Raw genomic sequence first — 13,164 nt, forward strand, 5'->3', positions numbered from 1 at the left:
ATCTACCAAAAGCCCTCAGAACAGTCTCTGAACCCAGCAACTGACATTTCCCCAGTAAACTCCAGCCAGAAAAATCATTTTAAGCCACGTTTGGGGCTACTTTTAAAATTTGCTTAAGAGAGCCTGTTCGATCGTAAGCCTGGATTTCTAAGCAGAAGCCCTATAAAAGAAGACAACGTGTGAGATAGAAAGTAACGATCATGATTCAAGATCCACCTCGTCAGCAGGGCCTCTGGAAAAGTCCCCTGAACAAGGAGAGAGGGACAGAGTGAGGACATCTTCGGTATAAAGTGGAAAAATTCCCGATGAACACATAGCAATGAGCTTCAGTCGTGGAAAATTCCACACAGAGGAATGGCCAAATAACACTGTGCTTCTTTCTTCCTTCTCATCACAGATAGAAGGGAGGGCATGGGGGCTGCCAGTGGAGGTGAAAATTCTGGAGGAATCTCTCTGGCTGAGGCTGTGACAGGTCGAAGTGCTCAGAGGCACAGCTGCACAAAATAGCGAGGGGTTGGGTGTTTGGGATTTTTTTGTGCGTGTGTTTTGGGTTTGGGGGGATTATTTTTTTTGTCTGCAATCTGGCCTGAATTTCTGGAGGGCTGTGACTCTCTGCGGAATGCAAGGTGAATTTTAAAGAAGCATCGGATCGGTCTAGAGCAGAGTCAAGTTTAAATTACGATAATTGTATTAAGTTAAACAACTCAACTGTACCATTTCTACAGTAAAAATGGTCACCTATCAGCAATGTCATACGATGTGGCCGAATGCTGCTGCAGGCTGGGGATAATGTTTGCCAGGTAGACCTGGCCGTGTACTGCTTTATAAAGACTACCCTGTGGAGTGTGTCTGTGACCACTTAATTCCTGCTTCGTTCAACAGAATTAATAATTGATTTTTAGTTCAGAAAAATTAAAACTTGGAAGAAAAGCCTGATTAGTTCAAAGGCAAAGTCACCAAGAGAAAAGCATTTTCTAATTACAGGGGAAAAGTACCCGGGAAGGGAGTGAAGAGGGAAACCAAAGTCATGTTTAGAGCTGGAAGTGCCCCCCTCTCAGAGTTAGACTCTGAAGGCTGAGTGTCGTACCTGCTGCCAAATGCAGGGAGGGGTCTCCAGGTCGCCAGTGTCGCCGGCCTTAGCTGCGGCCTCTCCCAGCCCCTTCCTCTCTCTCCTGAGAGCCCAGAGGGAAAACAAAGGGCACTCTGTCCCATCAAAGTTCAGGACCCGGCTCTGGCCTTCCCGGGCTCCGTCACCCCCACCCCCCGACCCATCGCCTTCCTGCACACAGTGTGACTGCCTGAGGGTTTGTCGGGACACGGACCACAAGCAATGATTCTGTGATTTCACACTTCCAGAAAGATGGCAGCGCAAGAGGCCTCCAAACCCCCTTCCTACCGATCGACCCCAGTGACCAATGAGAAGTGGGAAGAGGGCCCACGAGCCCCGAGACCAGGCATGGCCGACCACATGCCGTGGGCTTTGAGAAGGTGCCGGCCCGCGGGGGACGCTGGGCCCAGCCGCCGCCTCCCTCTCCTGGGAGACAGTCACGGACACAAGCTGGGCAAGGCCGCAGTCTCCCAGGGCCTGCACGGGCCATGGAGAAGGCCCGGTGAGCGCCCACGTCTGGCCCCTGTGCCTGGACGGGCTGGGAGAGGCAGGACACAGGGCAGCTCTTGGCTCTTCCCTAACCCAGTTTTTTAAGAGGGGTGCAGGCCTCATGCAGGGTGGGGGTTAGAGGGGTGGCAAGAGGGGCCCCAGATGGGACCCTCAGAGCACTCAGGGATGACCTTTCTGCCACCACATACCAGCAGCAAGAGTGACTCAGCCTCCCTCCCCAAGCAGGGCGGGCTGCGGCTTTCCCACCTTGACCAAACCCCTCGGCAGGTTTGTGGCTGGTCCCACCTGGAGGCCGTATCCCCAGCAGCGTGCCAAGGGGGTGAGCAGAAAGGTCAGGCCGAGGAGAGTGACACCAGGGCATAAAGAACATTAGACACCCAAAAAGCAGAGGTTTTGAAAACTACAGAAAAGAAGAAACAACAAATAAACAAAATGTGGAGCCCACATCCCAAGGCTGTGAGCGGCCCAGTTTTTCCAGACACCCCAGCTCACACGCCGCAGCCAGTGATGGCCCAGCACTGACAGACCAGGCCTCCAGCAGGCACGCTACTCACCCAAGTCCTCACAGGAAGAGGTTCCCACTCCTCTAAGTCCTCAAAGGGAGAGCTCCCCGAGTGTGAACACAGAGGAAGGGGAGGCTGACTCTCCCTCGGGGAAGGGGTACCTCACCCACGAGCCTTCCTGTCTCAGCCAAGTGGTCGTCACAACTGGGGAACCCAGGCCCCAAGACACAGAATGGAAGCAAAACCCCACCAAAAAGGGCAAGGAAGGCCTTTCTTAGGTGACACTCCCAAACTAAGTTTACAAACCAAACAGGAAAGAGACTCGAGGGAACCCTCTCATCTTTTCATGTGGTAAGTATCCGACTCAACTCAAAAATGGATAAACAAATAAACAAAAAAATAACACAAAAACACCTGGGGGGAGATGCATCAAATTCTGTAACAAAAGCCAGGAGAACGGACATTGCACACAAGAGTGAGACGGAGAACGTGTCCCTGCAAAGGGTTTGTCCCGTAACACAAAGTGCATGCAAGGAATAGTTTTGAATTTTTAAATAAGGAGGTCAATTCGTCCCCAGTTCGTCGACAAATTTAACACAATGACAACCAAAATGTACAAACCATTTTATAAAAATGACTAAAAATATTCATCCGTAGGAATAAGTGTGTCCTGATCACCATAAACGAGCAGAAATGGAGAGCGCCAGAGGGAGCAGAGATTCACACATCCCCTCTGCAGGGCATTTATTCTACCAAAAACAAGACAAAAATGTACACACCTTCGATGCCAACGACTTTGTCCCCAGGATTTTCACCCGAGGTAATTCCCAGCGACTTCCCGAGGGGCGTATCCGTCTGCCTGGGCCGCTGTAACACGTGCCACTTGCAACTGATGGTCACTTCTCACAGTTCTGGACACCGGAAGTCCAAGTTCAAAGTGTCTGCAGAGCTGGTTTCTCCTGAGGCCTCTCTGCTTGACTTGCAGATGGTCATTTTCATATCCTTTCCCCTCATACAGATCTGTGTCTTAATCTTTTCTTCTCATAAGGATACGAGTCATCCTGGCTCAGGGCCCAGTGACCTCACTGTAACCTAATTAGCTCTTTAAAGGCCCTCTCTTCAAATACAGTCATGTTCTGAGGTATTAGGGGGTTTGACTTCAACATATGAATTTGAAGGGGTGTATAATTCAGCACATAATGGGTGATTACTGCAGTCATATCATTGACTATTATTGATAATAAATGTCTACAATTCAGTCCTTTATTTAGACCTTTCTGTGAGCTCTTTAACTTCAGAACACTCCTTTAAAGAAGGTATTGCCTCCCTTTTATAGGCAAGGGAGCAGCAATTTAAAGTAAATACTTGTGCCGAGTCTAGGAGATGTCACAAAGCCAGCGTGCAGGGTCCCCAGCTCCCTTCCGGGAGACATGTTTGCCAGCACATGTACAGGACACTTCATCTGTGTCACAGGCATGCGCAAAGCAAGCATGTACATGGCTGGGCAGAAAACGGTCTGTTTTGTGGGATTTTCAGTGATCTTTATGTTTTTGCTGTTTGTTGTCTGCTTTTCAGACAACTGTGTGTTCACAAGTTACATAATAAAACAATTAGAGCTATTTCTCTTTTAAGAAAAATATCTATATCGCTCAGGTTTTGTAGTTTCCTTGTCCACCTGCATCCCGCCGGCCTGGATGCTCTGACGCTCTCATCTCTGAATGTTCAGTCTGGCTGCTAACTTGTGCTGGCCAGCGTGATTCCCCGCTGGGAACAGCCCGTCACACCAACTGAGCAAGAAGAGACATCGAGTGAAGGGCTCTGTCCTTGACACAGTTCTCAACTCCCCTTACCCTCCGATCGCAGGGCTGGTGACAGACACGACCAGGACACTTGAGCTGTGTGTCACCCACACAGCTGGCCACGTGGCTGCCATGACTGATCCCTAAGTCCTGACCGACACAGAAAGCATGCCCAGCAAGAGGTAAGAAAGAGGCAGCTTCTCCTGAGACCCAGTCAAGGAAGTGACTTTGGTTCTGGACGTTAAACAGCTCTCCCCTCTTCTGTTCTCATCTCCTCATCTTAGTACCACAGTTGGGCACCTCCCTCCCCTCCCTCATCTACAGTCTGAACCCAACCTCCGCTCTCCTTTGCTCTGAAACACAAAAACACAAACCTTAACGTTTTCCCGGGATGGAGGATGCTGGCTTAATTATCGTTTGATTACCATTTGATCATTTCATACCACTGCCTGGTTCCCAGTGATGCCGACAAAATAAATCTATCTGACCAGAAGTCCTGATCCTCATTAAGAGATTCCCTAAGGTGCAAGGCATTTCTCCCCCTATAGTTAAGTCACATTTGGCAAGGCGCTGAAATTCTCTGGTTCCAGTTTTTCCAAAGACAACCGAAGTTTGGATTTTTTTTTTAATGTCACATCTCTCCAAGTTTTAAATGTTGACAACCATTAAAACATCTTTAAAAACACAGGAGCCAACTAAACACCTGCTGTTTTCTCTTAAAATGAAAGGGCTGAGCTGAAGGAGTTCTAAGATCTCATCCAGCTCTGATACTAAGATATTCTATGATTAATGGGTACTTTGCTTTAGGTGAAATGATCAAATCAAATTTCTCCATGTAAAACGAAGTAGTTAAGAGGCACCTTCCCTTGAGGTACAGCCAGAAAAGGCAGCTGGTCTCAATGATTCTACTGATCTCTTTCTCTTTCCTCCCCTAAAGCATATCACCTACATGCAGTTTCTAAACGTGTCAGATGTCTCTGATACAACATATAAAGTGGGCCACATGCAGCACCTCCCAGGGAGCTTCTCCAGGACAGAGCTGTGTCTTGGTTTCATCGGTGCATCCACAGGGCCTGACACGGCCCACAGTGAAGGCTCCATCTGTGCGTGGAAGGTGTAAGTTCCCAGGAATACAGCTCTCAAGGTCCCACTTCAACAAGAATAGTTGTAAGGTACAAAATTCCACAGGAGATTAGTATTAAACACTGGCTATCCGCACATTGCCCTCCCCATAAAAAAAAACTTTAGGTTATTAGCTATAATCATCCAAAAATAATAAGTCAGATAAATATTATTTCTACATGTTGTGCATTTAAGACCTCTTCCCAGCCGCTGGCTCATATTTTTGGACAGTGCTTGGTGACGCCGTAACTCACAACCCGTCTTTCCCTCTCAGTAGATACATCCTAAACTCAAAGCAACAGATCCTGGGGCCTTAAAAACAGAGCTGTCAGAGGGCTGAACGCAATAATAAGGCAACATTTAGTGGTTCTAAAAGCAGATGTGGAAAGAACAGGGTTCTCCAAATGCTCTGGCTTCCGTGAGACCTGGGGGCCTCACACATGGTCAGAGAGAGGGGCTCCTGAGGAAACTCCACGAAGGCACTGCGACGGCTCACCCCCCTGGTGGTTTGTATGAAGGGTCTTTAAGCACCGTCCTGACCTAGTTTTGAGGCTCTGGTCAGAGGCACTCAGTCCTCTTTTCCAGCAGCTCTGGTCCACACCCCTAACCACCTGCCGTGTCAGCCCCCACACTTCAGGCCTAGCCGCCCAGGGCCCACCAACAGGATGCAAACCAGCCCCTCCTAACCCTGCTCACCCCGCCTTGTGTGCAAAGCACAGCAGAGGTCCCGGCCTGTGCCCTGTGCGCGCCTCTCCCGAGTGGCCCAGGGCGGGCATGCTGTCCTCCCCAGGGAATGGTGGGTACAAAACTGGAAAAGGCTTTCTGGTTTCTCCCTCTTGATCTGTGTCTGACCTCCCCATCCCTCACTCCTTGATGGCAAAGGTCTGGGGGCTGCTGACAGCTGATCACAACCTAAAAAAGCCTCCACGTCTTCAAGGTCAGGAAGGGGTGACTCAGCACACGGACCAGGGAAAATGATCGTTTCCTCGCATCAGACACAAACGTCTCAGCCTAAGAAATCTGTCAGGGACGTCCCTTAAAGGTGCACTTTCCCAGCACGGGCTTCAGTCAGATACGTCAACATGTGCGGACGCTGGCACACGGCGCCCCAGTTACCCCGAGTCTTCTGAGACTGAGCACAAGCCGGGCGGGCCCGGAAGGCCCTGGGCTGCGTGGAGAGCAGGATGGCTTGTAGTCACCTGAACGGGACTGAGCATCCGCTCGTGTCCCAGGTAACAGATGGCAGCCTCCTGGCCTCCAATAAGCAGACCCTAATGGAAAGTCAAAATCAGAAGGCGAGGCCTTGGTGCAGCAATGGGAACGCAGGCCCCTCACAGCTCAGGAAGCGCCATCTACGGTGCGGGTCTTACCTCAGAGGCATCTTCGGCAGAGACAGAAGCAGCAGGAGGTTAGGGCCTCCCCTGGCTGTGCTGGGGAGTTATGATTCTCAAGCATTTGGTAACTGCCTTTGGTAACTTCCTAGCACAGATCAGAACACTGCCAATTAATAAACCACTGCGAGCTGAATGACAGGCACACACGAGGGTGGAGAGTCTAGCTGAGGGATTCCATGTCAGCACCGTCTTTTCCAGCAAGTACAATTCACATGACCTTGTACAGCCACTGAGCTCACCCTGCCTTACCCCGCAAGCCCCTCCGCTGCATGGAGGCCCTCAGTCCCTCCAGCCGGGCCCCCAGGGAGCTGCTGACCAGAGGGCTCTCCCAGCCAGGCTGCTTTTCCTTCCCAACCCCCACTGAGTGGCAGGCACTAGCAACCCGAGGTACTAAGCCAGGCCTTTCTCTTTTGCTGCCTCCTCTTAAGAGTCCAGGAACCAAACACCCCCTCTGCCCACCTCCCTTACAGCTACAGGTGGTCCTACAACCCAGTTTTAACCCACAGGAGGTCTGTAGGGGGCTCCTGACAAGAATTAAACCTTCCTGATCAGAGGGAGCTGACCACAGCCGGCAGAGCCACTCTCCTCTCCCGAGCCTTGAGTGGACATGAATGCAAACATTTACATTGATAATTGCTCTGTAAAAATGCACATATACACTCTTAGGCAAGGGTCAGAAGAATAAAGATAAACCTGTAGATGGTTATTCGTTCTACAGAGGTGTGTGGAGGTCCGTGCATTCATGCCAGCACCCCCTGGGGAAGACTTTTTTTTAAGTTAAAACGATGTCTACTTTAAACATAACAATAAATACTCTTAGTTTGGACCCACTATTCAGAATTTGGCAATTTCAGGTATATTTCCTTCCACGTGGTTCAACTTACGAGCGTCCATAGTCTAAGTGACCCGGAAAGTAAACTAGAGGACTCGCTCCCACCCTTAATTCTGTGCTGTTCCCCATTCCAGGTGTTGGACCCATGAGGATGGAAATCTGAGGATGAGAATCAAAACTTGCACACGCCTCTGCAGACACAGAAGGACAGCGGCACTCAGAGGCCACACGGCAGGACAAAGTTCATGGTTGATTTGTCTACCCACACCGTGCAAGTTTCCATATAAATGTTTTCATGATATTGAGGAGAGAAACCATAAAATTCATCCATAAAGCATCTCTACTCTCATCCTGTAATGAGGATCCGCCCTGCCCAGGAAAAGACGCAAGGTGAACACAGGGAGGTGCCTCCCAGCCTCGCAAACACCAGGGAGCAGAGAAACTGAGGCTGAGGAAGCCCCTCTCACACACGTTTGGACAGAAATAATTAACACTGACTTGAAAATACATCCCTAAAGAAAATTTTTTTGAATGAGCCCAAAGTTTTCTCTTTTGCTCTTGCCTGTGTTGAAATGAGTCTCCAGGAGCAGGGAAAATGGGGAAGGATGCAGAGAGTTCGAGGTGCTGGGTCACAACTCAGAACATAAAGGAATCTTCTCAGGGTAAAACACAACAGGAAACCACGGGACTGCCTCCTTTCACCTGTCTCATTCAACTCTAACCATGGACATTTGATATTAAATCACACGTTTTGCATATTTTCCCTTCATCCAAGGGAAAGGCAAAGGGGGTATTTTTTTTTTCCTTAGATGAACATGGGAGTTGTGGGGTTACGGCAAAGATGCAGGCAGGGTACAGAACCTGGATCAGCCTTGCTGTGCCCCAGTGCCTGGGCACGGCCCCTACTTGACCACACACGAGAGGAAGTGATTTTTTCAGGCAAACGCTCAATCTCGTTGAGTCTCAAATGTTTCAACTGTAAGATGGAAATAATCTTGAACTATATTAAATGTTTCCTTGGGTGGGTCAAAACTGTTGACAACCGCTATGCCTGATGATCCAACCTAATAATTCTTGCCCTGCTTATTTACAGGTTTTTTTACGGGAATAAATACAATTATTTCTGTGAATGTGCAGAAAAACACTGTAACTCTGCAAAGAGCATTAACTTTATGAACTGGAGTCGTAATCAGTGTTTCAGATGCCGCACATGCAACACTTTACAAAAAAATGAAATTATGGAGGTAGCTCTCAGCATCCTTCTTTAAAATGCAGATTCTGGGCCCATCCACGACCTACCTAGTCAGAAACAGGACATGGTGAGGAACGTGCACATCTTACAGGAACTCCCAGGGATGATCCAAGTTGGAGACAGTATTTTTCCCAGGAAGTAAACTGACCTCTTTGGTTTGAGGTGGCTTTCTGCTGAAACGGAGGCATTACCCACGCCACTTGGTATGTCCCTTTCCCCATCAATTAAAGAGATTATAAAAAACCGAATGTGCAGAATGTGCTCTTTTTTAATAATTGGGAAGAGACTTCAGGTAAAGTCAAAAAAAAATGAACTCAGTCACTAGTTACTAGGAACTGATAAAACCTGACAAAGGTGTCATCCTTTGCTGCAAGACATCTTCATCACCTTACTCCGTAATCCACGTCTTTTAAAGAGCTCTCAGTGTTGGAGTTCCTGGAGGCGACCCGCAACCTCCCCTGCAGCAGGGGCTGGCCGCCCCAGGCCCAGCATAACTTACCCCTCAGAATGTAGTTCTGATAGTTCTGATCTGCCTCAGCTCCCACCTTGATCAAACATGTCAGGCCTTCAGCCACTACAAATTCATGCACCAAATCCTTGTCATCCTGGCAGGAAACGGGAAGAAAAAAAGAAAGAAGAGACTTCAAATACTGTCCCAGTCCATCCTCTACCCAGGCTGTGCTGTTAAAAGTACGAACAAGCCTTTGAAGCCAGACCGACCTCTGAAGATTGCTCTGCTCTATTCAAATGAAGCATCTTAACTGTTGCCAGAGGAATTTCACAACCAGTCTTCACGTTGTTGTTTGCCAAAGACCAATTATTGCCTTCTGGGCAATCTAATAAAGATAAAGCAAATGAACCCCCTGACTGTCAGGAATATTTATAGCGATCTGTTTTTCATTCTTTAGAAATCGCCATGCTCCGCTCGCCCGCCGGTCCCTGGGACCAGCCACATGAAGCTGGCTGGGTTTGAGCACAGGAAACACTGGGCTGCAGCGCAGATCATCGAGGGAAGGATTCAAAGCAATTCGCATGTTTCAAAAGACAGTCCCTAAGGATGGTTACCAGGGGCTTGCAAACGGTATCTGCGAAAGCAAGGGAGCAGTGTTTCCACCTCCCAAGTCGTGCTGCTTGCAGGACAAGCAAGGAGGCAGAGCTCAGAACCAGCCACACTGCCCCTCAAAAGAGCCACTTTGGTCGGCCTGCAGACCTGATCAGAGCAGGCAGGACATGGAAGGAATCTCAGGGGCCGTCTAATCCAGTGGCTCTCAAAGAGAGGTCTCCAGACCCACAAGGCACATGAGCATCACCTGGAAACTTGTTAAAAAATGCAAAATAACCGGCCCCATCCTGACTTACTAGATAGGAAACTCCACTGTGAAGCCCAGCAATGCGTGCTTAGCAAGCCCTGCGGGGGATTCAGCAATGCTCAGTCTTCTCACCCCTGCCTCCCTCACATCAGGATCATCCGCGGAGCTTTGAAAAGGAACAGGAAGTAGGTCCCTACCCAGATGGATTTAATCAATTTGTGGGGTGGGGCCCAGGCTCTGCTATTAAATTCCTCCAGGAAATCCTAAAGGGCAACCAGCTCAAGAACCACTGATCTAATCCGACCTTCTCTTTGCAGATAAAGACTCCAGAGTGGCAAAACTTTGGCCAAGATGACCCAACTAGGTCCAGCCAGCCCCCAGCTCCAGTCACTTTCCGGCAGTACCAAGTTCGATGGAGCTCTCTGGGAGGGATATTTCCACTCCTGTTTCAGGAGACTGCCTCATTGGATTGTGCCTTGTCTCAAATGCAGCTAGGACACATTCATCTTCAATTATAACAACAGAGCAAAAATAAAAAAACCTCAGTGATGTAAATAGCAGAAAGCTTAATGGAATAATGAAAGGTTATTATTCTAGGAATGGTCAGCAAACCATGATTTCTCTCCAAAAAGAAAAACATAATTTACACGCACTGGCACAATTCTCTTGTCTCTACGTTGAAATTAGCTCCTCGTTTTGATTTTATGGCATTTTCCAATTATATGGATGGAGGACTTGAGTTCAGTGGGGGCAGCCAGGCAAAAGCTCCCTTTGAATCAAGAACACACTCTTGAGGTCCAGAGGGCACGGGGGGTGGTGGTGGGGAGTGCAGCGCGGGGTGGGGGGAGCGATGCTTGTGCCCCGAAGGTAATGAGAGACAGCTGTGCTAAGTCAGACTTCAAGATAATCATGGCTTAGGAAGCAAGAGAAAACGGGACAATATCATGAGCTTTTGGAAAATTACTTTACACTCATATGTATAAAGGAAATAAAAATAATTCTCCCTCCATCCATGTTCTTTTCCACCAGCATATGTGAAAAGCGAACATTTAGATGAGCTCATGTCTAGTCAGAAAGGTTTTCCAAGCATGTAACAAATGTTTATTACTTTAACTAAAACTAGATTCACACATGACTTCATGGTGAAAAAGTACGAACAAGCTCTCAAGAAATCACTCAAGCTAATCGCTAATATCAATATAGCAGAGTTGACTGCCTGGCCAAGGTCCTCGGAAAAAACACTGGACAGGGGAGACGGTGTTTACAAAAATAATTCAGTGCCCTAACTAAAATGTATGCACATATATAGATAAGGTGCTTAGGAAATAAAAACATATGGATAATAAATGTGGAGAATGTCTTCCGAATTGGCAACATACAAGATTTTGAACACATATCCTAAAATATATGGGCATTAATACATGATTTTTAAAACACTGGTTTCTGACTAGAACGAAATCAAAATTTTAACATTAACTGATAAGAGATTATCCTCGACTTTCAGAATTCTCCATAAAAGCCACAATTTAACCTGTGGTCATTTTTTTTTTTAAATGCCTACTGGTCAATTAATATTCATCTCAATCCAAATGACCAATGGCTCTTTCTTTACACCCTTATCCTCTAGTTCCGAAAAGAACCTCCACGTCTAGAAAATGTAAGAGATGATGGAGATACAGACCCGGGGCTGTGGAGAAGGTGATCTAAGCCCCAGACCGCTTGTAGCCTGTGGAATCCACCCAAAGCATCCCTGCCCTGTGGTTTAGAGCTGTTCTGTGCACGGGTCTGTGGTCTTCCAAAGAGATGAAACTTCTGGTAGCAAACACCTTCTTCCTTGCCTACATAATGCCAACAAAGGCTGCTCTAAAATATCTGTTTGGTGAGTAATTGCTGGAAACCGCATCCTTCAGAATTCAGAGAGACAACACTACAGAACAAGCGTGGTGAGGGGATGAAAATGAGACCTGACACATGTTTAACTTTTTCACCATGGAAAACTTTAAACCTATACAAAAGAAGACAGAATAATTTCATGAACCCTAGGTACCAATCATCTCACATCAACCCTGTCTCCTCTATCATCTCAATCTTGTCTGCTGCCGTATTAATTTGAAGCACGTCTCAAACACCACATCATTTAATCCATAAATATTCCAATATGTACCTCCAAAGTATAGGAACTCTTTTTAAAATTATGTGCTCACAATGAAAAATTAATACTTTCTCAATATTATCAAAAGTCTAGTCAGTGACCAAAATTCCAACTGTCTCAAAAATAGATTTTTCTTTCACATTTTGAATTAGGATATAAGTAAGATCCACATATGGCAATTAGCTGATAGAACTTTTAATTGTCTTTTAATTCATCTCTATTTTTTTCCTTGAAATTTGTGCAAAGAAACGAGATCATTTGTCCTATAGAGTGGCCTATATTCTGGATTTTGTTGACTACATGCCTGTGGTGTAGTTCAACACGTGCCTTGGTCCTAGATCATTTATAAATTGGTTACTGCATGTAAGAGGCATGATCAGATCCAGGGTTGATTCTGTTGGCTTGACCACGTCCTCCACGGCAGTGTGAGTTTCCATGAGGAAGCAATGTAATTGGTTATATTTTATTTCCATCACGTCAGCAGGTCTTGATGCTTAATACCTAGATCGCTTAACTTATTCAGGGTTGCAAAATTCTGACATTCTAATGGATATTCTAATTCTATCACTCCCTCTTACTTCTTAGCTAGAGTATTTTTACAAGCAAAACTTCCCCTCCACAACGGCTTGATTATCCTAAAGTCCAAATAGGAAAAGGTAAGATAAGTGTATGATTCTAAAACTTCACCCATGTTTCAAAATAAAGAGCTGGTTCACCAGCATCTCCTTCCAGTGGCGACCAATCATTGTTACTCTTTAGCGTCATGATGACTCATCAATGCAGATCCATCGTAACTAACACCCTTGTTGGTGCTCACGTTGTCCATCTTTAGTCAGCCAGTGGGAGACCCTTCAACGTGCTCCTGACTTCCTTTGGCAAGAATCCTAGTCGTATTTGATAGCTTCCTTGCTATCGATAGGATAAGATGTTCCAAGTTTATTTTACCCGTCTCCCATGCCAGACTTGGAATCAGCTATTTCTCCAAGGAGCGCTGGTTCCTTTCTGTACTTTAAGACCACAATCTCAGTGCTAGTGGTGCCTTTTGCTCATGGCTTGATCATTGCTGCTAGTCCTGTTCAATAAACTTAGAGCTAGAAATATGCTTTTTTTGCAAGTTTGTTAAGATAATAAACACCATGGGTTCATTCTGATACTTCCGATTAAATTCAGGAACCCAGAGTT

The 13,164-nt window shown here is 47.0% G+C and overlaps 1 protein-coding gene across 12 annotated transcripts in view; it reads right to left on the reverse strand.

Annotated features, from left to right (window-relative positions):
• FHOD3 (formin homology 2 domain containing 3) overlaps window positions 1–13,164 on the reverse strand; it is a 411,734-nt gene that overhangs the window by 222,727 nt on the left and 175,843 nt on the right. For all 12 annotated transcript variants that reach the window (XM_064481498.1, XM_064481499.1, XM_064481497.1 and 9 more), the window contains exon 5: window positions 9,020–9,125. In XM_064481498.1, the coding sequence (XP_064337568.1) occupies window positions 9,020–9,125 (106 nt within the window). The remainder of the gene's footprint in view (window positions 1–9,019; window positions 9,126–13,164) is intronic.

Source organism: Camelus dromedarius, chromosome 32 (genome assembly GCF_036321535.1).
Source record: "Camelus dromedarius isolate mCamDro1 chromosome 32, mCamDro1.pat, whole genome shotgun sequence".
In the NCBI taxonomy this organism is placed as follows: domain Eukaryota; kingdom Metazoa; phylum Chordata; class Mammalia; order Artiodactyla; family Camelidae; genus Camelus; species Camelus dromedarius.